The sequence below is a fragment of the Aspergillus brunneoviolaceus genome, assembly GCF_003184695.1.
Source record: "Aspergillus brunneoviolaceus CBS 621.78 unplaced genomic scaffold BO95scaffold_51, whole genome shotgun sequence".
In the NCBI taxonomy this organism is placed as follows: domain Eukaryota; kingdom Fungi; phylum Ascomycota; class Eurotiomycetes; order Eurotiales; family Aspergillaceae; genus Aspergillus; species Aspergillus brunneoviolaceus.
In genome coordinates this window covers 242495-270064 of record NW_020290781.1, presented here as the reverse complement: position 1 = coordinate 270064, position 27570 = coordinate 242495, and the positions used below count along the sequence as shown (strand labels likewise).

Genomic DNA, 27570 nt, shown 5'->3' with positions numbered 1-27570 from the left:
TCTTGTATAGGATAATCCGTAACCAAACCCGCAACCCAACCCTCTCTCTCCCCTCTCCTTGACAGCCTATGACCTGTAACCTGTAACCTGCATTTGCAGCCCACAACCAATATGACTCGTACCTATAGCAAACTCACTCCCAATCAATAGTACACGTCACATCGTCCACCACAACCACAACCACAGCCACAGCCACAGCAGCGACTATTGCCATGCATTATCGAAATACGGAGTACGGAGTAACTATTCCAATAACCCTCCTCACGACGGAGTAGATCGTATCCATCCAATTCCAAAACAATCCGACATATACAGACAGTAGTCACTTCGTAGAATCTATTTCCAGGTGCAGCCATTTACACCGCCCCTCTCGGGGTTCCCCCCCTTTCCCCTTTCTATGAATACAAAGCAAGCCAAGTGCACAGCTCTCCCTTTTTATCTCTATAAATGGATACGGAGGGGCTATTGTCTCGGGGTGAGGTGTCAATCATTGATTGGGATTTGGAGTATTCGATGCTCTAAGTTAGTACTACCTGTGTGACTGACTACTGGTTACAACTGTTCTCGGGGAAGAAAGGTGGCTGGCCGGCTGGCTGGCCGGCTGGCTTGGGTTGCTGGATGGAAGTAGGTGATTGACTGTCAATTGCGGTGAGGTGAGGAGTGGCTGAGGCAGTTCTTTGGTGGTTGATTTCTTTGTGTGGGTGGGTTAGTGTTTCAGGCGGTTGTTTCATCGGTGAGGGAGGGTGTGTTCGGTATCGATTTGGAGGGTTGTTCGGTGTCTTGGGGGTTAGTTACTGCATAGTATACCTGCAATATCAGTTGAATAGGAGTTGGGGTTGGAGAGTTGGATAATTGGATGGCTGAATAATAAATTGAATGACTGGCGATAGGTAACTGCCGTATTAGATTTGATTCTCAATCCTGATATACAGATGCTAGAAGGTTGTTCCATCCTCCTTCTGGGAAACAAGCTCCGACAACGGAATTTGAAGCAAACTATGGAGTACCTTAGCTACCACTACATGGTTAGTCCTTAGATACCCACGGGAAACAAAATAAGCAAGGGCGTCACGGCCGGATTCGCAAAACCCATCCATCACCCTAAGTTATACTCTTGGGTGTCCACCGGCCGGTCCCCAGCACCGCAGACATAGTTCAATCACTGAATTGTATATCATCCCTCCACAAAAGCCCCATTATCAAACACATCACATGTACACCACCACTCCGCACTTGGTCCATTAATGACAGCAACTATGGAAAGCTTAATTCCAATGGAAACTGGAGACTGGAGACTGGAGTCGGGGAACTTGAAACCGCGGCAGTTTCACATGATGATATGACAGGAACCACCTACCTACAGTGCACAATCATGCGCACGGGTATATGCATTGTCTTCCGCCGTTGAACAGAGATGAGGGACTGTACAGATCTACTCCACGCCGACCAGACCATTGATCCGATTAATTTGGGTAGAATTCAGTCTGGAGTAGTTATGGGGTACGGAGTACAGCGCAAGGCCTTCTATTCCGGTTCCCAATCCAATGGGGTGGGCAGGGTTTCCGAGAAGAGCCCGGATGTACTGGCGTACTGAGTGCTCGTGTGAGGCCGCAGTGTATAGACCGGTTAGTAATATGCACCACCAACTTCATACTAACTTCATACTGCCCACTGCTGGCAATCTTGGGAGTCACGCCTGAATCTTTTCCCCATGAGTTCCAGCACTTAACTGACAAACCAGTCGGGTAACTTGCTCCACTACGACTTCCGATGGTGGTGGCCAGTCGCCATGCGTCTACTGTGTACATAAGCAGATTCAGCCGAGGATTCATCAGAAGTTGCCACACCACGGTTCTCCTGCTCTCGCTCACGAGCGAGGCCCCAGAATTTAGCCATATCCCGAACCTTGGAAAGCATGCCAGCCTGACAGTGTCAGGGTTCACCGATTGAACCCTGTGATTCGTTTCTCGGAAGATGGCGGGATTGTGATGTCCACGGTGAATTGCCGGGTTCGGGGAGGAGGAGGGTTGGGACTCCACACTTTTACACTGTAAGCCTGTACACTGTACTGGACTCTCCAGCATGCTGGGTTACCTGAGTCTGCCCACTTTTTGCCAATAAAACTTGATTGGGTTACAGTCCTCGATAAACAACTATCAAGTCATCAGCTTGATTAAGATTACCGTGATAAGTTGCGGTGGTGGCTACGTCAAGAAACCAACCGCCTTGGACCAGTGACCGGCGACCAGTGACAATGCACCAGTGCCTGACTAATCCCCAGTCCAACAATGGGGCACGAATGATAATGGACCTTGCAATAGAGTTGAACCCCGATTCGTGGATGGCCATTGATCAATGAATCTGGGCCAGCAATAATGCGTGGCCATCGTGTGGGCGGCTGTGAGATCCACTACGCTGGTAAAGACTTACTACTGACCTGTCTGTCTGTCTCTTTCTCTCCTCTTCCTCCGACAAGACAAGACAACACAACACAACCACAGGACCACAGGACCGCTATCATCACGCGAACAAAGCAAGTTGACACCCCTTCTCAAACCAGAGCATCATCGTCTCCCCGCATCACACTCCCCAAACAAACCACAAGAACAAGATAGTAGAACAACAAAAAGCCATGCTTATCTAATCCCCAAACCAGATAGGCCAAAGTGGACCCCCTCGAGTCCTCTTTCCGTCCACGGTCATCAAAGGCCCAAAGCCCAGGTTGGAACAATAATGAGGCGGGCGGGAGTGAGTTTGGTCGATGGACCCGATGGAGCGATGGAGGAGGGCCCAGCCCCACTTCTTCTGGATCGAATTCGACTCTCTTGACGGGACTTGGCTTTTTGGTCGAGGGTCCAGGCGCGGCGCCGCACAGGCTACAGCCCATTGGATTTTTTTCATTTTTCTTTTTTGAGAGGGTATCTTTTGCCCCTCCTTCCTTTTTTCTTCTGACTGTCCCTTTCATCCGCCCACTGCCACCGGGTTAGCCCCATTGGGTTTTTCTAGGATGAGGGATATGGCGTCATCAATGGAATTACAGTACTCATATGAGTAATTGAGTTCCTTCCTTCCTTCCTTGCCAGTGTGCTCCATGGACTCCGACGAAGAAAAGAAGGAAGGAGTAGGAGGGGCCCGGGGGTAATGAACCCCCCCCCCCCCCCCCCCGGCGGAATCTTCCTCTGCCTCGACAGGGTAGAAGTCAGGTTTCCTTTTGATGTGAGATGATGTTCGTATCCCAAAGTATCAATCCCCCTTAGTGTCTGTCATCGACAACAACACACCGCACCACACCGCAACCTTAATTAACTCCGGCCGGGAGAGCATGTTGTCACAAGTCGTTAGGCTGGAAAGTCTGGCTGCTGTGTGACCAGTACCTGCATAGTACCTGCAGCATCTCGGAGATGCTAGCAGTCGATGTATTGATTGGCACTTAGCACTAGCACTTAGCATGGAGGAAGCGTGTACCGGAATATGTGCCGTGTGACTTGTCCGAAACTTGTTGCTTCCCCCCCCCCACCAATTCATTGGTTTGAATGTCGATGTGGCTTTGGCAATTTGAGGCACGGAGAGGTATATCCTGTGTCCTGTTGTTACGTGTCAGTTTTGTGGTCCAGCCACATATCATAAAGAAATAAAAGGACAGGGACAAGGACAAGGATAAGGGGTCAAAGGATCATACAAACGGAGAGGAGCGGGAGGGGCTTATGAAGTATCGGCTTGGTTTATTGGTTTTGGATTTGCGGATTTGTTTTTTGTCTTGTTTCTTCCTTCCATGTCGACAATTGAGTCGATTGGTCTTGCACTGGTTTGAGGTGTCAGTGAGGGATACGGAGGGAGTCAGACATTGAAAATGAGTAGATCAAGGAAGGCAATTCTCAATTGCTAGTACTTAGTCGGATTAGGATTACTGTTTTAAAAGTCATTCAGTTACTGTCAGATGGCTTGGTTAACGAAAGCAATAGTCATTCTTTTTGTCTATTCGAGGTCTATCCGTCAATCGTGTGATGTCAAATCACTGCGTACATCATAAAGACATGAGCGTGGCAACAGCAGGCCGATTTCCTTTGGTTCTCTCATAACAAACTGGGGGGTGGGAATCAAGGGAAAGGAAGTCAAAAAAAAAAGAGAAGAAAAACCTCATCCAGAAGCACAGAAGCGTCGTTGGAAGTCGATCTAGCCGACTCCAACTCCACTCGCTGGTTTCCGGTAGGCATAGAAGTCAAAGTGGGGACGATGACTACATGGTTGAGCATGTAGAAGAAGTCAAAGAAAGTAAAAAATAGAGAGAGATGAGAAGAAAGAAGCAAAGCAAAGCCCCTCGGGCTGCAGTCGTCGTCGAAGCAAGTTGGCAGGCTGGCTTCAGGGTCCTCTATGACACCTTACGAAGAGCCGGAACCCAGGGTCAGGGTGAAGCTGGTGTCAATGGGGCAGCCGTGGGTAGCGTGGTTGTCATCGGGCTGCTGGTAGGCCTCTTGGCAGTTGGTGTTGCCAGCAGAGCAGGTCACGGTGGGGCAGTTGCCGCCACCCGAGGAGGGAACGACGCTGAAGCCGTATTTGACGAAGTCGGAGTCGGGGCTCAGGTTGATGGAGGACATGTCCCAGAAGATGGTGTCGCCGGACTGGGTGTACTCGAACTGCAGGACGTCGGCCTGGGACTGGGAGGTGGAGAGCTTGATGGAAATGCCACCGCCGTTGTCGTTGGTTTGCCAGCTGCTGGTGTAGGATCCGCCGCCCGCAGAAAGGGTCTCCATGTTACTGACTCTATCAGAAACAGACCACGCGTAGACGTCGGATCCAATGTTGTTGACAATGGTGACACCACCACCAGCGGTGTTTTGGCGACGGGTGTGGGGGAGGGCCGCAGCGAGACCAGCCACGGAGGCAACGAGAGCAGTCTTGAAGAACATCTTGTAGATGGAGAAGAGAGAGACAGGCGTGCTGATTGGAATATGATGTCTGAACGACGACGGAAGATGTGGGTTTTGAAATCCTTAAAGAAGGATAAGAGAGTGGACTGATGTAGTAAAGAAGGACGAATCTGCGCTGCAGATCTAAGAGAGTGACAGATCAAAAGATCTAAAACCAAACCGTACGAACAAGAGAGTGTCGATGGATGCAGAAAAGAAAGAGTCGATCTGAGACGTGCGAATGAAGGCCATTATATAGACAAATGGGGGGGGGGGGGGCAAGTCACCCACGCATCGGCCTTGTCATCGGGCTGAGTGCCTGGCGATTACGGTGTACCAACCGAACGATGACCCGCGATGGCGCAGGGGTAAAACTTTGTTTGAGCGGAAAAGAGAAGAAAAAAGGCCAAAAAGGAATAAACCCCGAATGAAAAAAAGAGGCACAGAGGAAAAAGCGAACCAGAAAAGGGTGTGACGTGGATTGGATCCCTGGGGCTTCTTGGAGAGTGGTGGAAGTGGAGAGAGCGAGAGTTCCTGAGCGCCACGAGATATAGTGGGGCTTGAAGAACCGTCAAAATTCAAGACAGAAGGTGGTATTGATCATGCAGATAGTACTGCGTACTGAGTACAAGTTACTTGTAGGTAGGTCCTGTAGTAGGTACTGTAGCCATTGAGAATGAAAAGCTGACAGGTGCTGCAGCCTGTAAACCTGCCCGTTGCGGTGTATGAGCCGAGCATGGAATACACCGTGCATATACATTGGTAGATACTCCGTATGTAAAGCAATCCTTCAGCAATATTCAATAGTATCAATTCTCCAAACGAAGTGTGACTCGTCATCGGCTGCTTGCTACCTACACTGTACTGACTGTACCGTACACACACCCTCCCATCCATGTGAGTATAACGTACTTCGTACGGGGTAGTGATTGTGCTTGTGATTGTGATTGAATCCCAAAAATAGGCGTCACTCAGACGCATTTTCATTGCATACTTTCTCTTTGCGGCATTCTTTTTCCTCAGCGTGGTGTGGGGTTGATTCCCGTAGCCGTGGTCAGCACTAAAGCTGTGTGTGCCTAACCAGCCTCATTGCAATGGGAATAATCTTTACCGTGTCTTGGTCCGGTGGCAATAAAGGTTGCACCCCGCCAGGCATCGCGTGGCAGTACAACCGCAGCCGACAGACAGCAAACTCCCCCTCCTCCGGTCTGAAGCCCCGAACCAAAAACTCGGGTTCTTCCTTCCTTTCTCTCTTTGCCTCCGGGACTCAAAGAATGGGTGAAGAAGGAGATCTTTACCATGGCTCTGTCTGCAAAAGTCTTTGCCTTTCGGCTGACAGGGGAAACAATTTGGGTCTCCCCGAACTTCATCTTTGTCGGCTGTCTCTTTTTGTTCTTCTTTTTCTTCTTCTTCTTCTTCTTCCTTCTTCGAATGAATGAGGTTCCCGGAGGTTCCCCATCGTCGATGCCAAGTTCCCAAGGCCCCCCCTCAAAAGTGGATCCTAGGCTTTTTTTTTGCACTTGCATGCAAAAATTCTTCACTCACTCACTCACTTTTCTCACCGTCCACTAGACTAATTCCCATTAGTCTCCGCCGGCACCCTAAGTTAATTCGCACTTCCTTTGCCCCTTCTTCCATTCTTCCCGGCCCGGGTTCTAGACTCCCCGCTCTTTCCAGAGCTCGTTTGTTTTCTCCCTTCGCTTCTCACCTCCTACCCTGTCGTCTGCCTTGCCTGACAGGGTTTCGAATCCAATCCAATCATAAGAGGCTGCTACATCATCCGTCATTGCTACGCTTTACCTGCCTGTTCCTGAGGGATTTTCCAAGAAGAAAGAAAGAAAAAAAAAAGTCAAAAAATCCAAACAACAAAGTAGAAACCTTCTCACGGGCTTCTCTGTATGGGTTCAAGTGGTTCAAACGCTTAACCGTGGTATAACTGGAATGATCACTGCTGCATGTGTGAATGAAATTTCGCCATCGCGTCCAACCCCCTCCCCTCCCTTTCTTCCTTCATCCTCGTTTACCCCTCCCTAGAAGTCCGTCCTTTCCCCTCATCTGCGTTCGGACATGGATGGTAGTTTCAATGGGTAGATATCAATTCCGGGGTCTTCACCAATAAGGTGCTCGTAAGCCAGCCAAACTCGTGATCCCCCCCTCTCCCACAGCATCGTCGCGTTTGCGTTGCCCCGCCAGCTCCAGATTGATTTGCCGGTGGACGTGCACCAGCCAGTCTACGTAGCTCTGGGCCTCGTTGTTGCGGTCTTCCACCAGCATACGAGCAAACTCGTATTCCGCGCCGTCGAGCCCTTGGCGGGCCAACTGGATGGTCACCGCCTTGGAGCCCCGGATGGTCGACAAGTACTGCAGCAGGTTGCGCACTTGCGCATTCAGGTGTGTTTCCAGCACGGGAATGGTCGACGTTTGGGGACTCAGCCCTTGCAGCGAGTTCTGGCCCTCACCGAACAGATCTTCCAGCAGATTGGGTGACACCTGCGAATGCAGCCACAGCAAACACTGCTGGCCATTGTCCACCAGGTACGCCCCGCCCTCCTCGATTTTCGAGAAGCTGGCCCGCAGTGAGGGGGGCACCTGTAGTTGACCCTGTTCGTTGGGGAACCCATCCGTCGGCTGCATGTTGTGGATGGGAACGATGCGGGGATACAGGTACAAAGACAGTTCCGTGCAGCCGATGGAGCGGAGCATCCGCATGTCGTGAATCCGCCGATCAGACGCTTCCTGGCCCCCTACTCGATAATTAGTGTTTGTCTCTCTTTTTCAGCACGGCAAACGCGGTTCTACCTTTCAGGGCGCGTGACTTGAGGAGACTCAGCATGTACATTGAGAACTCCTTCAAATTCTCCGGCAGTACCAGCTGACCCGGAGGATGCGAGCCGGAGAAGATCTTCCGATAACCACTGAAGATGTCCACACTCTTCTCCGTAACGCTGGCCCGGATATCTTTGAGGGGCTTGTCCACCGTTTTCGAGGCCGCTGAATTCAATTAGTGACCATCATCACCCAGATAGAGAAGAAAGTCTTACCCTCTTTGGCAATCATGCTGACTACTGCATCTTGATCCACAAATTTCATGGTTTCCAGACCGCCCTCGTTGACTGCCGCCACAGTGTTGATACACCGCACTCGCCGCTGACCATTAGCCGAGGTGTATAGCAGAGCAGCCTGGAAATGAGCGTCTAGCTTGGGATTGAGCTTTCCATCGTAGTTGAAGGTTACCCCAATTGCCTTGTCGGCGTCGATGGCTCCAATCTCGAGGTCGGCACCAAACGTGTGTTGCACGAAGTTGCCATGGTATCCAGACACCTGAAGGCCGTTGGAGCACCGGACCTTCATCAGAGCCTGATAGCCCGTCTCACGCGTGACCGCATGGGCCAATTCTTGAGACAGCTTGCGGATATCGCGGGGCGCATGGAAGTTAGGGTAGAAGAACGTTTCTCCACCCGTCACCTCGGGAACATGACCTTTGAAACATTAGCAGCTGATTGTGGGGAAGGTGGCAATCAGAGCTTACCGATCGTCGCTACATCCATATATGTGCCGCTCGGCGCTGCGATGAACATATCGACGCCGATGCCAGCCTCTGCCAGGTGGCCTGCCGTTTCTCTCCAGCCCGTGTGTTCCGTCGTGAACAGCTTTCTTTCCCCGTCGGTTCCGTGGACCTTGGGATCATCCCGCAGTGAAAGAGCTCCAGGGCCCCATGTAGGTAGGCTGGCAATTGTGCCGATGATTTTACCACCAGTAGGTCTCAAGGCAGAGAGAGCGGCATTCAAAGCAGGAAGCAACGCGGGCTGTGGGTTTTTGACACGGGAGAAGATTGTGGGGATTCGTTGTAACAGAGAGGTAATGACATTCCTGTGTCTCATGTCAGTGATATTCACCAGAGTCGCGACCACCGGGGAGCATACTTGGATTCGTAGGGGTCAACAAACAGTCCCTCGCTGAGAGGGACAAAGGGCTCTTCGAGATCCGTCATCACCATCATTTGAGCTTGGTCAAGCTGTGCCTATGGATTCGTGAGTATATTGTTCGATCCTAGCCGTGGGAGCTGCACACATACACTGAGATTATAGAAGTGAACTTCCTTGTCGTAAGTGACAATACCAACCTTAGCACCCTCGGGAATTCTCCGCGCCGCAGACTCATCGTCCACGTTCTCCGAAGGCTCCTCGCTGTACAAAGCTTCCATGATACCCTTGCATACGCCCTTCAAGAAACCCCGATTGACCGATTCCAAGCTGACGTCAATCAAGAAGAGCCACTGGAGACCAACAGGTTCCTTGTTCCAGTAGTCTTTGGGAACCAGGAACTCGACAGTTCCCATCATCAACTCCGGACGCTGCATGCGATCGACACGGGACCCGGAGGGATCAATAGGCGCGAAGTAGTCTGCCGTTACGTCGTTGGGGAATGTGCACATATTACAGACGAACTTGTTGCCTCCAGATCTGAATGACATGAACGGATTGATATATGTTCTGCACCGACGGCATCGCGGCGGTCCGGCATCGCCAAAATCTAACACGGGAATGGGTTGCTCGCCGGGGTCGAGACGGGCTAGAGGTTGCAGGATCATGCCCAAGGGGAGTGCGGTAGAAGAAAGGAAATCCGATGTCGAAGGGATATTATTCAATGTAAGACGGGCATATTTCGGGGAGGAGTTGCCCTGGTCGTGCGCAACGAAAGGAACCGCTGCCGGTGGAGGGAGGTGCCGTTCCATCGTCGGGTACACATGATTGAAGTAGTACTGAGCCGGGAGGTCGCGAGACCGAGGAATACTGGGGATCTGCTCTGGGTCAATCTTGCCCTGTGTGGGAACGGAGCCTACATCGGCTCCTCCGAGCGCCGGGTTCACTGGGGCAGGGATCCCGGCCGCAGGGGAAATAGGACGTGCGGCCTGATTCAGCCCGGTGTTCAGGAATTGCGACGGTGGCGGTATACCGGCTTGAGGGACTGCGCCGAGTGACTGCGAAGCCGAGGTCGACGCTCCTGCAATCTCGTGGTGTGCGTGACGATGCTTCTTCTTCGACGTCCGAGCCCCGCTATCACTTCCAATTATGCCCAACCCACTCATCTGGGATGCCAAACCAGCCATCGCGGGATCTGGAGACACACCTCCGGCAGCCATCGGATCGGCTTGATAGGCGAATTGACCGTGGGGCGGTTGCAGAGGCTGCTGGGCTGGCGGAGGGGCCCCATATCCGGACCATTGTTGTTGTTGTTGTTGTTGTTGTTGTTGTTGTTGAGGGACTCCGTACATAGCACCGGGCTGAGGAGGGGAAGGACCGGGAGGAACACCAGCGGCAGGATAGCCTTGTGGAGGAACCTGATGAGCTGTACGGTTGGGATCGGTCGAGGCCTCACCAGGCACTGGCCCTTGGCCGAAAGAGTTATACATGCTCGGGTCGGCCATGGTGCTTCATAACGCGGGGGAAGACGAACAACCGGGGCGGGGTGAGGACGAAGTGGGATCGATCATCAACGGGTAGCGGAGATCTTTTTTTTTTCTTTCTTTAACCAGAGGCGGAGCACCACCTGCTACTCCACGACGATCAACAAAATCAGTGTGAGATCGAAGGTGAGTAGCGAAAAAGGGACAAGGAGACAGACCTCGAAGGCCGACGCCGCGGCATCGCAATTGACCACCTAATACAAACAACTGCCCCGGCCAATCTTTGTTCCGGACCCTGTCCGCCTTACTCGTTTCGGCCAGGGGCTCGATCTATATCCCCACTTGGAAAGAAGTATAGCATACCTCCGTCCGATGTTGCAGCATAATTATTCTTTCAAATTATGATAGTACGATCGTATTGATTGTATGCCTGATTAGAAATTGCTATGCTCTTCCCTCACTTGCTGTTCTTATCAAGCCTTCCCGACAAGCTGCATGATGCATGCAATGGAAGGACAGACGACCGCCACCCCTCCAGCCACTTCATCTTTTGAATCCTCAACACTCTGTTGCTTGACTAGATTTTTCAATCGGCGCTGCCTTTGCCACATACTCACACAACGTCAAATTAGCAGACAATTGACTTCTCCCTCGTTGTATCTTGTCTATATTGACCCTAGTCCTTGCGGGGTCCGTTCACCGTCTTTTTGGCGCTCAGCCTGGGATTCAGTGAGTGTCAACTCAACGAAAATATGATGACTGGAAATCTAACATCAGGACACCAATTTTAGAACGATCAATGGCTGGACATCTCTCATACGACCTATCCATTCCTTCTCCATAAACGGCCATTGAAGCACTATAGTATATATGACAAGAGCGTGACACCATGACCGGCGTTCAAGACAACGACGAGCTACTGCTGGCTCGCATTGGCTATCGACAGGTGACTTTTCTTTATCTCCGCCACAAGGCAAATCCTCTAATTGAGCCAGGAATTACAACGCGAGTTCTCGAAGTGGTCGACCATCTCCTACGCTATCTCCATCTTGGGAATCCTCGGTTCGGTGCCCGCGACCTTCGGTGCTCCATTGGCCGCAGGGGGTCCGGCCACAGTGGTATGGTGCTGGTTTGTGGGCTCCTGTATGGCTCTATGCATCGGCAGCTCGGTAGCGGAGCTTGTGTCAGCATACCCCACAGCTGGAGGCATGTACTTCGTCACCAAGCATGTCGTGCCAGAGGAATATGTGCCCATCTTCTCCTGGATTCAAGGTTGGTGTAACCTCCTGGGACAAACAGCAGGGGTTGCTAGTGTGGTCTACACCGTCAGTCAGATGCTGCTCGCTGGTGCTAGTATGAACTCGGCATTGGTCGATGGGAAATACTCTTACTCCCCGTAAGCTTTCATTCCTTTTTTCTGTTTGTTTTTTATCGTTGATGCTGTATCTGGTACTGAGGCGCTCTAGATCTGCATCCGATACCGTTCTTTTGGCTGTGGCCCTCCTATGCATCCTAGGTGTGGTCTGCTCTATGACCACCAGATCATTGCACCGCATCATCGCCTGGTTTGCCCCAATCAATAGTACGTTCTCAATGACTCTGGCTCACAGACAAACCTAACGATATAGTCACCGCCACTGTCTGCATCTGCTTCACGCTACTATGGTACACGCCCAACAAACAGCCCGCCGTCTGGGTGTTTACCCACTTCACAGATGGCTCCGGCTGGGGCTCTAAGGTGTTCTCCTTCCTGCTGGGCTTCATCTCCGTGGCTTGGGTTTTAACAGACTACGACGGCACGACTCAGTGAGTCCACCATGAATTTTGAACGTATAGATCCTCTAACTTTATCTAGCATGTCTGAGGAGACCCGTGATGCGGCCGCCCTCGGGCCGGTCGCCATCCAAACCGCCGTGCTCGTCTCTGGCACTCTCGGTTGGCTACTGACGATATGCCTCTGCTTCTGCCTCACGGACTACGAAGGCATCCTCAACACCCCCACCGGTCTTCCCGCGGCGCAGATCTTCTTGAATGCCGGCGGCCCTGTCGGCGGCTCCATCATGTGGGGGTTTGCGATTCTTGTGCAGCTGTTCACCGGCTGCTCCGCCATGTTGGCCGATACGCGAATGGCCTATGCATTTGCCCGTGACGAAGCCCTGCCATTATCCTCGTGCGTTACTCCCCGCAAGCTCTATTCTCTACTCCCAGCCCTGGCTCCCAACCCCCCACCACCCCACGATCGATATAGCTTCCCTTGAACCCAACAACCCCAAACCAACTAATCCAATCCCCACCCGAAGGTTCCTCTCTCGCGTCAATCCCCGAACACAGACCCCTCTCAACGCCGTTTGGTTCGTTGTCCTCTTCAGCATCAGCCTGACCTGCATCGCCATCGGGTCGACGCAAACTGCCACCGCCATCTTCAGCATCACCGCCCCGGCCCTCGACCTCTCCTATGTCTCCGTGATTCTCGCCCACCAAATCTACCGCCACCGGGTCAAATTCGTGCAGGGGCCCTTCACTCTCGGCCAATGGGGCCCCTACATCAACTGGATCTCGATCGTCTGGGTGACGTTCATCAGTACGGTGCTATTCTTCCCACCCCATGTACCGGTGACAGTCGCGAATATGTAAGCACACCTCCCAAAAAACCCCCCCCGTTACATCAAGAAAGCCCCACCAAACGCCAGTCAACAACATCCAAAAGCTCATGCGATCCACCGCGTAAACCAGGAACTACGGGATTTTTGTTGGGATATTCATCGCGGCATTTGCGCTGGTTTGGTGGTGGGCTGCTGCAAGGGGGTAAGTGCTTTCCTTTCCCCTCAAGTATCCTACCCCGAAGAGCCATCTTGACTGGCTCCATGCGGATCAACAATGTCATGGTTAACCATTCGGGGTGATCTAGACGATACACCGGCCCACGGATAAACGAACAGTTCGAGCCTGTGGCCACGGAGGAGGATTATGGGACGTTTTCGGGGACGGACTCGAATGATATCTAGTTTACGATAAGACTCCGACTTTCTGGAGGGTATAACACCTACGGAAAGGTTCAGTGTCTGAGAGAGAGAGAGGGAAGAAAAGAAGTGATCATTCGATCCTGTCTCAGCCACACAAATTCTGGAACAATAAGGCAAAGACAGGGTACTCGACGCTTGGATGTGATGAGTGAGAGAGGATTCCGCATCTGGGTTTGGAAGACCGGCAAGAGAAATGAAGTGGTATTGATGAGAATAAAGTGAACAATTTCCGGGCTACATATCAAGTATTTGGGACCGCTGATTGTTGGAAGCTGATCAACGGATACATTCAGCACCTGAACCGTATGCAGCGAAATAAGGCAGAGAGACATACGAAGGAGATGAGGACGGGGTAAGATGACGCTCGTCAAGGAGACAGCCCGGCCGGCAGGTGCAGTACAGTGCAGTACGCCGACAGGATCGAAGAGATCTGTCAAACCTAATCTCAGATGCCGATTGATTGCTTAAATGAATTGCGCCATCATGCAAAGAGAGGGGGGAAGGGGCGTGGATGACTCGGAGGTAGGTAGGTACAGTACAGTACTGGTATTCCTAGCTTCGCGATTGCTGAGTTGGGCTTGGGTGCGCCACCGATGCAATGGCACGCTACGCATGCTTTACAGTATGCATATCTCGGACGATATAGATATGCTAATCTGATGGAGAAAAAAATAGGGGGAGAAAATAGGAAAAAAGGAAAAAAGACTATCATCGAAAGAAGAAAAGGAGACCATAACTGTACAATTCACAGACCCCCTTATGCATGGCTCATATAGCACCATATGGCGTATCATGACAATTCATCAGTATTCAATAATGGGAAAATGAGAAAGTCCCGAAACTCCGTCAAGAAGGTAAAAGTACATCTACCCGTGATCTCACTGCTCTAGTTCCACAAATGAACCAGATAAGATCTCAAAGAGGTAGAATGGTATATGTGAAATTAAATATGTCCCCCGTTGGCCCGACGCCGATCCAGATCCTGTGCCTGCCCTTGCAACTGTTCATTTTGAGGGCATTTCCGTCCCAATCAACCAGCTGTGCTGTTCGCCAGCCGAAATCGTAATATGTGAAAAGAAATAAAAAAAAATCAGGGTTCGAAGAGAAGAAGTACACACATGCGTTGCTGATCTGCAAGCGACTGATGTGCTCGACCAGGTCAGCCAACGAATGCAAGGAGGTCCGACGAAATCTTGCTTAAGTGATGAGAAAATCCATCTTCATGTCTTTGATGATCTTCTCCCAATCCCAGCTCTCTTCGGAGTTGTTATCCATGACTTCCCAGACCCGCTCCACGACCTTGAAGGCAGGCTCAATGTTACGGAGGTTGGAGTAAGCTTTGAGGGATTCGAACCCCTTTTTAATTCGCTCGCGTTGGCGTGGCAAGAATGCTGAGCAACCCAGCAGAAACAGGGGCATCAGCACAATGCATAATGCTCCCGCATCTTGGGGGATCTGATCCAAATACGCCAGGCCATCATCTACCACCTGGGCAATCTTTTCGCTCGGTCGGGATGGCCGAATGGTGCGGTAGAGATATACCCAGGTTGACTGCCGGTAGAGCTGCGCAAGGTAGTAATTTGGTGTGTTGGCAGCATATGACGTCTCCCAGGTTCGGATAGCAGAGTCTATCGAGACAGCGTCTCCCAAAATCTGATAATCCACTGCAGGCTCATAACCCTCGTCGAACCGCTGACGGATGCGATCTCGTAATCGAGTTACTTCGGATATGTAGTTGAACAATCCATCAAAGACACCCAGGAACATTCCCGCTTGGGCATGGGGAACAAAATCGGGAAGGCGTAAGTCACCCTGCAAGTGAGCGGGGCGGCGGTCCAGGGAGGTGATTGAGTTGGACACATCGTGATACTGAAAGAACTCCACAATAAACTGACGGAATTTCTCGTTCCGTGGCTGCTGTGTGGTTAAGAGGTACCGTGCGGCGTCCATATGTGGACGGTACTCGCCGTTAGTTTCGCCTTCACAAATTGTATTCAAGCTGAGGGCGATAGTGGAGGCAATTATGGGATCCTCCACCAAAAGCTCGGGTTCCACCGACCCGCCGGAGGAGGCGTTGATATTATCCTTGAGATCGCGAATGGCACGATGGAAATGGTAATATTTACGCTCCTTCAGCTTTGGTTCCGGATCGAGGGCCGAGAGATGTGAGCCTGACAGGCACATGAGGGAGTGCATTAACCCTCGATGCTGGGTGGCCATAGGCAAGAGGATCTCCTTAAAAGGATTGGAATCATCGTTGATCAAGGTCAGAACCCGACTAAATCCGTAGACGAAGTGGTCCAGAAATCGACGATCGATCTCAGTCTCGATACCATCGATCAGCAACGGGAGGCTGCGAGAGACCATGGAATGGGTGCGAGCCGCTGTCAAGCGAACGGAGTCAGAATGGAAGTCTGAGATGTCGTATATGGGTCCGATAAATCAAGGGGTAAAAACTTAAAGGTCGGAACAAAAGAGATCGATGATCCTTACCATCCTCGAGTTTTTGCTTGCCACTCTTCCAGATCTCTTTCGGAGGGTAGCCTTCGCACACGACGGCATTCTTCTGACAGTTAAGACAACTGCGGCGGAAGTCAGCTTTCATCATTGCGACCGGCTCCACATTGTATGAGAGAAGGCTTACGCTGGTTTGGTCTCATCACACTTTTTCTTTCGACGACGACAAGTAATACAGCCGGTTTTGGATCTCCCTTTGGTGATCTTGACCTGACCCCCGGGCGCTGGCAGCGGATGTTTGCGCGGTCGTCCACGTTTCCGTGGGACGTTCACGGGAACAGCCGTGGAATCCGAATGACTCGAGCTCGCATTGGCTATCGCATTTGTCGTTGTCTCCACCCCCACAGGTTTAATACTTTGCAGGTCGTCCACGTCGTCCAATTCCTCGATTTTGGGCGTTACATCGGTCATGGTCGGGTCGGCATAGTGAGTGGCGAAAATGTTGAGTCGGAAGGTCTTCGCGGAGGGCATTGCGGTCGCAGCAAACGGGTGATGGTGGTGGTGGTGGTGTGACCCATCGTGGAGTTTAAAGTCCAGTTCGGCGGTGGGCGCGGTAGGCGAAGTGTCGGAAGGGTTCTCCCCATCCCAGGAAATCGGCGAGTCATTGGAAAGATCGTCCGTGGTGCTGATACTGGTGCGATGAGAAAGTGAGGAGTCATCGACTAAAGGGCAGTCGACAAAGGCGGGGATGTCGGGAAAAACCACCGAGCGGGCGGAGTCGCGACGAACAGCGGTCGGATGTGCTGACGAGAAAGCATGAGAAAGATTATTGCTGTCGGAGGAAGAGGACGATGAGGACGAGGAAGATGAGGAGGATGAAGCAGCATTAGACGGGGAGGAGGAAGGGAGGGCGAAAATGGACGCTTTCTGCAAGGACAACATTGCACCAGACGCCGCCACCTCTCTAAGCGGGAGGTGCGTAGAGATGGTACGCAAGTGCTGGAGTGTATATATAGATCGAACTGAAAAAAGTGTATTGAGTATAGAGTGTAGAGTAAGCAAGCCGGCGATGTAAGACGCAAGGAGAACGAGCGAACAGAAGAAGAGGAGGAAGAGGAGATGGAGGAGGAGGAGGGCGGCAAGCCGGGGTTGATCTGTGACGAGCGAGGAGGGGTCTTTAAGAAAAGAGCAGCAGGGTAGGTAGAACTGTGTGGGAGGGTGGAGGGTGGTAGTGGTGGTGGTATTGGTGGTGGTCAAGCTGATTAGTAGGTGTAGTTGGTATTATTAGTAGTGGTAGTAAGTAGTAGTAGTAGTAGTGGTAGTTGTGGTAGCGGTAGTAATAGTAGTAGTGGTAGAATGACAGTGCTAATAGGAATTTAGAATAATGAAATTAATGAAAATGACAATAATAATAATAATAATAATAATAATAATAATAATAATAATAATAATAATAATAATAATAATAAAATAATAATAATAAAATCACGAATAGATGAATTCAAAGAGGAGGGGAAGATCGAACAGACACAGACAATGGATGGAAGGAAAGTGGGGAGGAACAACAAGACTTGGCTGAGATTGACTGGTTGCGCGGAAGATGGAATCAACACACTGGGTGACAAGCAGCTGGATTGAAGTTAGTGCGTCACAGACTTGAGCAAGTTCAGTGGGTGGATGAAGGTGGATGGAGATGGATGGAGGTGTGTGTGTGTGTGTGTGTGTGTCTGTGTGTGTGGTGTGTGCGTAGTGGGCGTAGTGGGCGTAGTGGGTGTAGTGTAGAGTAAGTTAGAGTAGTGTAGTGTAGTGCAGTGTAGTGTAGTTGGGAGTTGGGAGTTGGAGTACCCGTAGTGTGTGTTAGTGGCGGACAGTCCTTGGTCAGAGAGAAGTAATAGTAAGTCAATGGTCAATTAGACTAACTCCCCCAAGTTTAGAGTGAGAAGAAGGGGAAAGAGGGGAAAGTGTCAGTGTAAGTGTCAATGTCAGTGTCAAGAGTAAAGAGAGTGGAAAAGTGTGCGAGTCTGCCTGTCTGCCTATAGAACCACAACAAACGAGGCTGGGGATCTCGTCGATCAAAGAGAAAGCGATAACTACCTGACAACCCCCAGCTTATTAAGGATACACCACGGTGAGAACAGACGCCGTCCATTTGAATGAGATGAGGGAATAATGGAAGAATCGACACAAACCGTATTGTAAGAATGGAGAACAGGATAGAACAACAGACTCCGACCCTGACCAGGTTCAACAGAAGCCAATCCCAAATGGGCAAGTCGGGGGGCCATGATACCTTAACTGAGTAGAACTTACCTAGTAGTTACCTAGTTAGTTAATTAGTTACCTACTAGGTGCTGAGTAAGTTAATCACTGCGCCATTCTGAGGGTTGATTCAAACAGACAAAGACACAGACACAGACACTCAAGCAGTTACAAACGGTCTCATCCCAACTAACTAACAGGTGGATTGACAGCCTGGAGCTGACTGAGCGAGTCACTGACTCGCTCAACCAGTCAGACTCCAGCATTCATTGTCCGCACGCATGAACCGAGATTCGGATGGATCCCAAGTGGGCAAACTTTCTGATTGATAATTCCGGTTTTGGTAGAATCGAATCCATCACAAAAGCCCCGAGCTCACTGGAAATTGGGATGAACGAGGTACATTGTTTATTGCCTTGCGATGTGTCTGAAGGCGTATTTCCATCTTTCATAGTATACTCCGTAGATCGGTAACTTAGATATTCAATCCCAGGAAGGGAAACTCCAACTGCGGGGAGAGAAAAACGAATCGAAGAATCAGCCCTGGGAGAGAGAGCCCGGGCCTGGAGAAAGAGTTTCTAACCTTCAAGAGTTGGGCTGCCAAGCCGGTTGTTGTACAGACAGACCCTTATTGGGTCATGGCGCAACGGAGAAAAGCGACAGAGAAACTTCACTAGGATCATTTTGCCCACGAACTAGACTAGCCTAACTACACTACACTACGGTACAGCAAGTAAATACAGTACACTAAGTAATAAGTACAGCACAGCGTGTACTCGTACTCAGTACTCCGATGAACAACTACCTAGGTTCTCTCCTTCTCTTGCCCTTCCAGTTCTTCCCTCTCTCCCCCCCACCACCCTCATCCTCACCCTCACACCCTCACACCCTCACACCCCACTATCCTCCAGTTTATCCTCACTATTACTGTACTCGGTTTCTGGACCTGTCTCAGTACCTGTGTGCCTGTGCCTGTACCTTCCGTCCGTCCCACTACCCCTACTTGCATACACACTTACATACGCACACACATCAAAACTTGAAATCGGTGGATGCTCCCAAAACAATTGGAAAAAGCAATGTGCGCCAATCAGAGTCCCCATGCATCAAGTTCTGTTGACCACCACTGCGGATGATCCTCGTTGCTTCTCCCTATTTGGGCAGGGAACCTCACTATCCGGCTGATGACCGGCCGGGGTTTGTGGGAGCGTGCGTGCGTGCGTGCGAGTATGGCTGGTGTGCGTGTATGCGTGTGTGCGTGTGTATGTACGTGTGGTATATGAATGTGGATGGATGATTTCCCAGGAGAGGAAGCCCCCCCCCCCCCCGGTCCGAAATGCAATTCCTCGCGATGATGATGCGTCGTCAGGGGTTTTACTGCCTCGCCTTCCTCTTCTCGGTAGTCAAAATTCTGGTTCTTTTCTTTTCCTTTTTTTCTTTTCTTCTTCTTCTTTTGCACTCTCCCTCTGAAACTTGAGCACCAAGCACAAAATTGTGCTAGAAGCTGATCGACGGATTGCATCCGTACACCTAAGCTTAGTCTCTCCATTGAGCACTGACAGGAGGCAAATGGTCTGAGCCCGTTGAGGCTCTCGGTCGGCTCCAAGACCCTCTCATGGCTTGGACCAAAAGAGAAATGCACCGAAGATCAACGTGGTACAGACCCTTCACCAGTCTCTCTCCCAGGACACACAGACACGCCCCGTCTCTCCCATCGCTTTCCACTACAAAACAGCAATGCTGGGACTTTTTTCTCCCCGAGGCCATCGTCTCCTGATGACACTTTCTCACTCCCTCAGACAAATCAGGATCTGTCGGAGAAGGATGCGCAATAAGTGGGTTCCATTGCCTGCGGCGCACATTCAGATCACTGATCATGAGGCGGGGATAAGGGCCGGGCATGATACAGGCACTTCTGATGGAGACTCGTATAGATATCTTGCCTGCAGCCCACTTAGCTTACACAAGCAGAAAGTTAAATTCCTTGCTGCAGCAGGGGCCCTCCGACTTTCGATAATCTGCTTCAATTCCCAGTTGAGATCTATCTGGTCGTGGGATCTGTCTCAGGCAACATCGAGTCTACCGTATATGCTCCCCAGAAAACCGGACACGTCGAAGCAGGCCGTATGGTCGATGAGGCGTTTCCCCACACCATCTAGGATGAGTACAGCAGCAGCAGCAACAGCAGCAGCAGCAGCATGACTGCCAGATACGGGAAGCATGGAAGTGTGTTTTCTTGTTTGAAGTCGGTAATCTCCCCAGTCGGGGTCTTATGTAGTGTATTACGTGCATGCCGGGATGACACGGCTCAGGCTCAGCTGGACGCCACACCACCCCACGCTACTGGTCTTTCTTTGTGTCGCAGCAAGTGCAGAGAGAGGGCCAGATGCTCGGGCAGTGATCCCACCGGCCACTCGCCTCTGATCAGTCTGACCACGAACTTTAGATTGACGGTCCCCGACGAGGCGAAGGAGGATGACGTCGGAGGATCGGATCGGGGGAAATCCCTCTCCCCCATGGCGCATCTGGATTGAGTCCGGAGTCTCCAGCAAGGGGAGGGGAATGAATGGATGGAAAAGCAAGAAGCAGCGAGAATCATTCAAAACCCTCATTACGAGTACATACCCGGACAATCTGGGGAAAAGTGGGCCAGATCTTCCCTCTGTGCTCCCAGCACGGACATTCGGGGTACTGCAAAGCATCAAGCCAGCATTGATCATGTCCGACTTCATTCATTGACTGGCTTTACCTTACCCACCTCTCCCCTGCCCTCCATCCGACTACTGTAGGTACATGATCAGATGCGACCGAGGGGACCGATCGAATCCGATTCCACCGATTCATGGGGAGAGAATTGAGCAATTGAAGTTCGATGATATGGATTTAGCAGAGCAGAGAGATGATCAGCCACCAAGCTACTCCGTAATTAGCACGGCGCCTGAGCTCCAGCTAACCACTGTCATGTATGAAGCAGCTAGGTCGTGTACCTACATAACCCTGTCTTTACCTTCTCGCCTCTTCTCATAAAAGGACCGAAAGGACCAACAATGAGTTCAAGGCGCCATACACAGCCACTCGAGTTAGCATTAGCATTTCCAAGTCAGCCAATGGACGGAATGACCATTAGTCAACAACCGTGCACACAGTCCATGACTCCATGTAAGTAAGTTATGGCGGGGGGAGAGGAAGGGGGGTTAGGAGAGGCGAACGAACAGAATAGGATTGTGTGCAATTGGATGGCTTTGTCTCCGAGTGCTTGGGCCTCCTCCCATCTTTTCCTGTCTGTCGGCCACGGTTGATTCGAAACGGCTCGGGATGAAGCACTCCGTCCGGGCGGGCGCCCCATCAATCTGCCTGCCGACTAATTGGGAAATCAGAAGTGGAGAGATGAAGAGAATCATCTGTATACCGAGTACGGAGTACGTTAAACTAACTCAGCTAGCTTGACTAAACTTAACCCACCACAGGTTGGGTAGAAAGTTAAGGTAGCTTGGAGGCATTCGGCTTCCTCCCCCGGTTCCGCTGCCTCTTCTTTCTAACTTCTTGTTTGCTTGCCCCTCGACTGATTCGGTTCGATTCTGACTGACTCTTTTCTCTCTGCATTTACCAACAAGAACGGTTGGGCTGGACTGGACTGGCCTGGACTTTGGGTCAGATCCAACCCAAGTCACATGGCATGGTGCCCTGAGATTCGGGTATTACCGGATATGACGGGATCTTGAGGTTCTACACTTGCTTAGTTACTGCAACCGTACAATAACTACGGAGACAATGTACATCTACGGGAAGCATCTCGTCATCAACTTCGCAGTGACCTTCAAGTTATATATATTCGAAACATGATAGACCATCACGGGTGTGCTAAGTGGGGGTGAATCCGTCACTCAAGTTAGTGGTAGCGAGCTTACGGAGAGTACATTGGAGTAAAATCAGTACTTCTCAGATGTTGATCACCTAACTATAAGTCAACCATGGCCCGAACCTAGGAGCTCAGAACCATAACCAGACCAAGACCAGCATTAGTCCACCCATGGCAGCGAGAGTTTTACTACGTATAGTGTCATCGAATCAGCAGCCCCATTCCTCAAATATGAATCCTCAAGCACAGCATGCAACTGGAACACCCGCGATGCACCCGACTACTCCCAGAACTTGACTGGTCAAATAGCCCTCTCCCTCTCCCCTCTTACCCCGACACCATCCTCCCCATCCCATCAACCACCTCTCTCTCTCTCTCTATCTCAACTTAGCCCCTCCCCTGCCCCTCCCTCTCCTCTATTGCTCTATCAACAACCCAATTCTCACCCGCCACACCAATTATGTAAAAATCTTCATACCCACGTATAACTACTCACGAAGAGAAGAAAGGTTCCAGACGGCCCACCCACCCGCTCCAGACCTCTTTTCATTCCAAGCGTCCAAGCAAAAAATCTCGATCCCATAACCAACCTTTCAACACATTCCCCAGAGTAGACTAGTCAGTACTGAGGATCGGGTATACGTACATTCCCATCCACTCACAACCCACAACCCGACTCAACCCTATTTTTTACCCTGCCTGCCTGCTTAGTCAAAAAGAAAATCGTTTCTTTTGCTTTTCCCTTAGGGTTGTTGGTCTATTCCTCTTTTGGTTTCTGGGGTGATAGGTTCGACTTTCTAGTAGACCACCAAAAAAAAAGACTTCGCGTGCGTTTTGCGGGCGTACGTGCGTTGCGCCGCGATGCAGACAACCCGCGGCGAGCTACTAGCCTACTACTAAGTACTCGGTAGTACTAAGTAACCCCCCGCCCCCTTCTCGGTCAATCATGCAGATGGATTGGGGAAAGAAGCTCTGCACTAATCTACACTTACCCTCTTTTTCCGTTATCGTACAGTAGGTTGAAAGGCCTTGGGCCCGCCCGCTTTACCCTATTTTGATGGACGCACAGGAGTAGTGGTGGTGGTGGTGGTGATGGGCGCTAGTTGATTGTACTTTTAAGGACGACGGGATACGCGGGAGGAGGGGGAGGGGGAGGGGAGGGGCAGAGGGGAGAGACTGGGTTCGGTCACGTGAATTGGTTGGGGGGATTCACATGGTGGTTAGTGAGTGGTATATAATATCTGGTTGATGTTGCAGTGGATTGAGGAGGAGATGGTGTTTTGGAGTCATTCGTAGATGATCGGAATAATCCTCGTCTTGGGATGGTTTCCAATGATTTGAGGCATTGTGAGACGAAGTCACGGAAAGCTGACTTTCTAGTTCTGATCAGAATGTTTTGACTTGAAGTACCACAGCTAGGCCTTGAACCCAGCAGACAACCACTCAATATTTTTTCGCTTGTTTTTGAGGTGCTGTAGATCCTCATTGTCGGGGCTCGCCCCATCAGAGTAACTAGCCTCAGCAGAGGCATATCGATACTGTCGATATTCCGCGATCAAGTCATGCAGATTGCTTGCGGCCTTGACAAACTTCAGATCCTCCATTCCGTCCCCGAGGTACCAATGTTAAACCGCCTTGACGCGGAAAAGTCGAGCAAAGGCATGGCCCACGCGGTTGAGGATCTCCTGGAGTACCGTCGAGTTGCCATGTAAAGTCGCTGACACCCGGAGACTCTGCGGCGGGACGGAGCAGAATGCTGTCTGCACGTTGCTTAGGAGTAATTCGAGCTCTACGATTGCTGCTTTGGATGTGCTTCATCTGATCCTCGATCTCTCGCATGGAGATCCGTCCCCGACTGGCTAGAGAGCTCAGTGTTTGGTCTGGTTTATATATTTGATAATCCCAGGCCCTTGAAATCAAGCAGAACATGTAAAAAAATCAGCCCCGGTTGAGATCGCAAGAGGCCATCATGTTGCTCGAATCAAAAATCTGCTGCGTGAGATCCGAGACTGTGACTGATCGGAATGAGTGCACATGTGGCTGGTGAGTGGTGCAAAGCCCGCCATCAAGATGCTCAAATGGGCAAACGGAACCATCTTAAGAGCTTGCACATATCCGGGTTTAGCTCGCTTGGAAAGTAAAGGCACACCGAGACTCCAGATATGACTGCTGAGACAAAATAATGGAAGGCACAGTGCGTGGGGTAACCGAGTCTTAAAGTGCGCATTCAAGTATATTGATGCAGCAATAGCGAAGAAATTGTCTATCGCACACCAGTGTCGAAGCAGAAAGTCTCATCCGCTTCATGAATCCAGTGTTTCGTGAAGAGCATGGCATTGCAAGGTCCAGCGACGGCATCGGAGCTTTAGCAGAGGGCATTATCTAGAACGCGGTCATCATTCGATCGGGGAAATCTTCTTTGATTCTTGAAATCAAAAGCGTGCCCATACCGGGCCTCGTCCCGCCATCTAGCAAATGGGCAATCTGGAAACCTTGATTGTAATCGCATATCTCTGCTTCTTCCGAATAGCATCAGTCACTTGATCTACCAAATCGGCCCCTTCAGCATAGTGCCCCTGGCCCAGTTGTTGCCCGTTCCACATTGCCTAAGAACGAAGTTGTCAGGTCTAAGTAAAGGACCACCAGGACTGTATCTGATCGCATACATTGTCCCTGGCTTTAAGTCGAGAAGGATCGCGGGGAATGTATTTTCTGCCTCTCGCGTCATTGAGGTAGATATTCATTTTCTCTAGTTGCAGATTAGATGAGCCCATGTACCCAGTTTCTTCTTCTTCTTCTTCTTCTTCTTCTTCTTTTTCTTAAGGAAGTCATTGAGATATGGGGCAAGCACGGTTACTGACACGCCAGAGGAATCCAAGCCATGTTCTGAGAAACATCTGCTTGAAGACATTCAGTAACAGAGGGGCCACGGGACTATATACAATGTCGGACTTACCAGAAAGAAAAACCATTCTGACTACCTGGAAAGCTATATATCATTCTTTTGATGTTACGAACCTCCATTTGATTGTCATACACGCTGAACAGTCTGAAAGTCAATCCAATGGGAGTCGAAATACCATGTGTCAGTGAGAGCCTCAAGTAAAGCCTTTGGACAAGAGGGAAGGCTCATAATCTGGCGCATCTTGTCTAGGCATCGAGAATACAGCGTGGTCACCATGTGCTAGGCGTTATTTCTGGTAAAGCCTGCTGCCTGTCGACTCCAAATGACCGGCATACGCCAGAAATCTCCTAGCAGACAGAAGGCTACAATCAGCCACGGACTCTTGTAATGTATTGCGTATTGAGAAAGCCCCTAGCACAAAGTCAAGGCATTAGCACCGCTATCTCTTGGAGGTCTCAGCATCATTGCCAATCGTAGTCCACAATCAGAAGTTGAAGATGTCGCTCCTACATACTGTCGTACAATCATGAGTGGCGTCACTCTTCAGCTGAGATAGAGCCACTAGTTGATTCAACGAACCACCGCGAGGTCACGCTTAGGAGTTGGCCCGACATTCAGCTGATTCCCGCGCGTGTGTTACCTCCATACCTGGGCGGCCGGAGGTTGAAGCCAATGATGGTGGAGACGCGCGGAGGCGAGCGACCGGCGAATGGCCTCAAGCTGAAAGAATGCTGAGACTCTGGGTTTGGCTGCTATTGTAGGATTGGTCATGGGCAGAACATTGCTTTCAGGAAGCAGTTTTCCTTGACTGTTCAGTGCCTCTTAGCACGCAATGGCCATCGAAGTTGGGGTGAGCAGTCGCTGCCTGCAACGGACCGAGTAGTCAGCATTATCAGCTCATACTTTTTCAGACCGACAGGGTCTTCGAAGACGTTCTCTGTTGAATATATAGAACTGGGGCATTCATCGACAGGTCAAGGCGGAGGCGGCGGCGCCCACTCGGAAGCGGGCCGCGTCCCTTCCCTCTCTCCCCACCCCCCCTCCCTCCCCCCAATCAAGCGACTACCGACAGCTGAGGCTACCTACTACTAAGTTACCAGGTAGTGACCAAATGCGCCATCTCAACTTTCGTTCGTCAAGTTGTCCCTCAAAGCCAGCCTTACAATCCCTTCCTCAATGGCAGAGCCAAAGAGACAGAGGCAGAGACAATTTCGTCACAGGTCCCGAAACGGATGTCGAACTTGTCGGTCTGTAACCACCCCTCAAACTGGAACCAAACTGCGCCCCCGGCTCGCTTTTACTGATCCACGGCCATTCCGATCTGCAGAGCCAGACATGTCAAATGTGATGAGACACCGGGTGCGTGCAATCAATGCACCTACACCGGACGCCACTGCGAATACGATGCTAGCCGGTTGCCACGCATCTCTGGAGCAGTTGCAAGGACCATCTGGCCACAGTTCGTTCTACAGATCGCCCCCACTACCCAACCGGATACCAGCACTGACGAACAACGATGCTTTGGCATTTTCTTCCATCAAACGGCGCCCAGGATGGCCGACTGGTTCAATTCGGAGGTATGGCAGCGGATAGTCCTGCAGATCAGCCATGCGGAGCCGGCCGCCTACCACACCGCCGTGGCTCTGAGTGCGCTTCACGAGGATGTCGAGATGCGCGGCCTTTGCCGCACTGGCAAGCAGGGTATGCATGATTCGCATCATCGCTTTGCGTTCGAGCAGTATGGCAAAGCGATGGTCATGCTCCGGCGACGCTTGGCGTCGAATGATCCTCAGGTCCGGCTGGTGGTCTTGATATGCTGTATCACTTTCATCTGCGTCGAGCTGCTTCATGGCAGCTACAAGAGCGCGGGCGTGCATCTGCGGAGGGGAGTGCAACTCGTGGAGCAGCGTGATGGGTACTGGAGGCATCATCCGAGACAAGGCTCGCTCCCTACCACACAGCTCCGCTACGGATCTGCGACCGAGGCTGCCCTGGTCCAAGCCTTCATGGTGCTCGATGTGCAAATAGCACAATACGAACAATCAGATGCCCTGACGCTCGAGCAATCGACAGACCAGAATGCTTACCCGTCTGTGACCAACAGTCATGGCAGCCTGATGCATGAGCAATCAACAGACCAGGATACCTCCCTGACTGGGTCCAGCAGCCTTGGTAGCAACGCATTTGGAAGCCTCTTAGAAGCTAGACAGCGAATCAATATCCTCATGAGCAACGTATCACACTTCCGAGGGTCCTGCGAAACTCTTTTGCACGACAACACAAAGGAACCGGCCGTGGTGCAGCGGGCGACAGCACAGCAGGACATCATGCTAGCTCAACTGAGCGAGTTCGCGGTATCTCTCGAAGAGCTTGTGGCGCGTCGTGACCCTGGCTCCTTAACTGAGGAGGAGAGGCGCAATATCGCCCTGTTGCGCCTGCAGCATCTGTCGTTGCTAAAGCTGGTGGATATAAACCTGGCCGCTTCGGAGGTCATTCCGGATCGCACTTTGTCAAAGTGAAACAGACCAATGGGCTCGTTAGGGCCTTCTATACCGAGCCTCGAAGCTGCAGCCAGAGACAGAAGTAATCTCGAGTTTTCAAGTTTCGTAGTGACCCTACCACCGTTCGGTGACAGCCATTAAATGAAGTCGACTATGTGATTGCTGCAGTTCAATTCCACGCGCAATATGCCCATTTCCAAAAGAGATGGCATGTAATCAGTTATATGCCGTAGTGTCCGATCACAAGCCTTC

General features: G+C 51.1%; 7 protein-coding genes across 7 annotated transcripts; 3 read left to right on the top strand and 4 right to left on the bottom strand.

Annotated features, from left to right (window-relative positions):
• Positions 1-4394: 4394 nt before the first annotated feature.
• Positions 4395-4907, bottom strand: BO95DRAFT_333494 (putative extracellular thaumatin domain protein; the record flags this gene model as incomplete). The annotated part of the gene is made up of 1 exon (XM_025581920.1): positions 4395-4907. A coding segment is annotated over one exon (513 nt), but the record flags the coding sequence as incomplete, so codon positions are not given.
• A 2109-nt stretch (positions 4908-7016) lies between these two features.
• Positions 7017-10335, bottom strand: BO95DRAFT_418185 (Sec23/Sec24 family protein; the record flags this gene model as incomplete). The annotated part of the gene is made up of 6 exons (XM_025584445.1): positions 7017-7654; positions 7707-7898; positions 7949-8386; positions 8437-8777; positions 8831-8928; positions 8983-10335. The coding sequence occupies 6 exons, from the start codon at positions 10333-10335 to the stop codon at positions 7017-7019; spliced, it is 3060 nt and encodes a 1019-aa protein (XP_025440290.1).
• Positions 10336-11203: 868 nt separating this feature from the next.
• BO95DRAFT_465680 (amino acid permease) lies at positions 11204-12948 on the top strand (the record flags this gene model as incomplete). The annotated part of the gene is made up of 6 exons (XM_025589157.1): positions 11204-11260; positions 11310-11710; positions 11781-11896; positions 11943-12120; positions 12170-12484; positions 12615-12948. The coding sequence occupies 6 exons, from the start codon at positions 11204-11206 to the stop codon at positions 12946-12948; spliced, it is 1401 nt and encodes a 466-aa protein (XP_025440289.1).
• Positions 12949-14291: 1343 nt separating this feature from the next.
• Positions 14292-17202, bottom strand: BO95DRAFT_204155 (Zn(II)2Cys6 transcription factor). Its single transcript, XM_025581058.1, has 3 exons — positions 15982-17202; positions 15831-15919; positions 14292-15751 (listed from the first exon to the last, which is right to left on the bottom strand). The coding sequence occupies exons 1-3, from the start codon at positions 16734-16736 to the stop codon at positions 14535-14537; spliced, it is 2061 nt and encodes a 686-aa protein (XP_025440288.1). The 5' UTR covers positions 16737-17202; the 3' UTR covers positions 14292-14534.
• Positions 17203-23474: 6272 nt separating this feature from the next.
• BO95DRAFT_465678 (uncharacterized protein) lies at positions 23475-23775 on the top strand (the record flags this gene model as incomplete). The annotated part of the gene is made up of 2 exons (XM_025589156.1): positions 23475-23620; positions 23688-23775. 2 exons carry the CDS (start codon positions 23475-23477, stop codon positions 23773-23775), a joined length of 234 nt encoding a protein of 77 aa, XP_025440287.1.
• Positions 23776-23986: 211 nt separating this feature from the next.
• On the bottom strand, positions 23987-24640 carry BO95DRAFT_454841 (tubulin nucleotide-binding domain-like protein; the record flags this gene model as incomplete). Its single annotated transcript, XM_025588286.1, has 5 exons — positions 23987-24081; positions 24187-24275; positions 24302-24423; positions 24453-24488; positions 24527-24640. The coding sequence occupies 5 exons, from the start codon at positions 24638-24640 to the stop codon at positions 23987-23989; spliced, it is 456 nt and encodes a 151-aa protein (XP_025440286.1).
• Positions 24641-26142: 1502 nt separating this feature from the next.
• On the top strand, positions 26143-26709 carry BO95DRAFT_327090 (Zn(II)2Cys6 transcription factor; the record flags this gene model as incomplete). Its single annotated transcript, XM_025581866.1, has 1 exon — positions 26143-26709. A coding segment is annotated over one exon (567 nt), but the record flags the coding sequence as incomplete, so codon positions are not given.
• Positions 26710-27570: the final 861 nt, after the last annotated feature.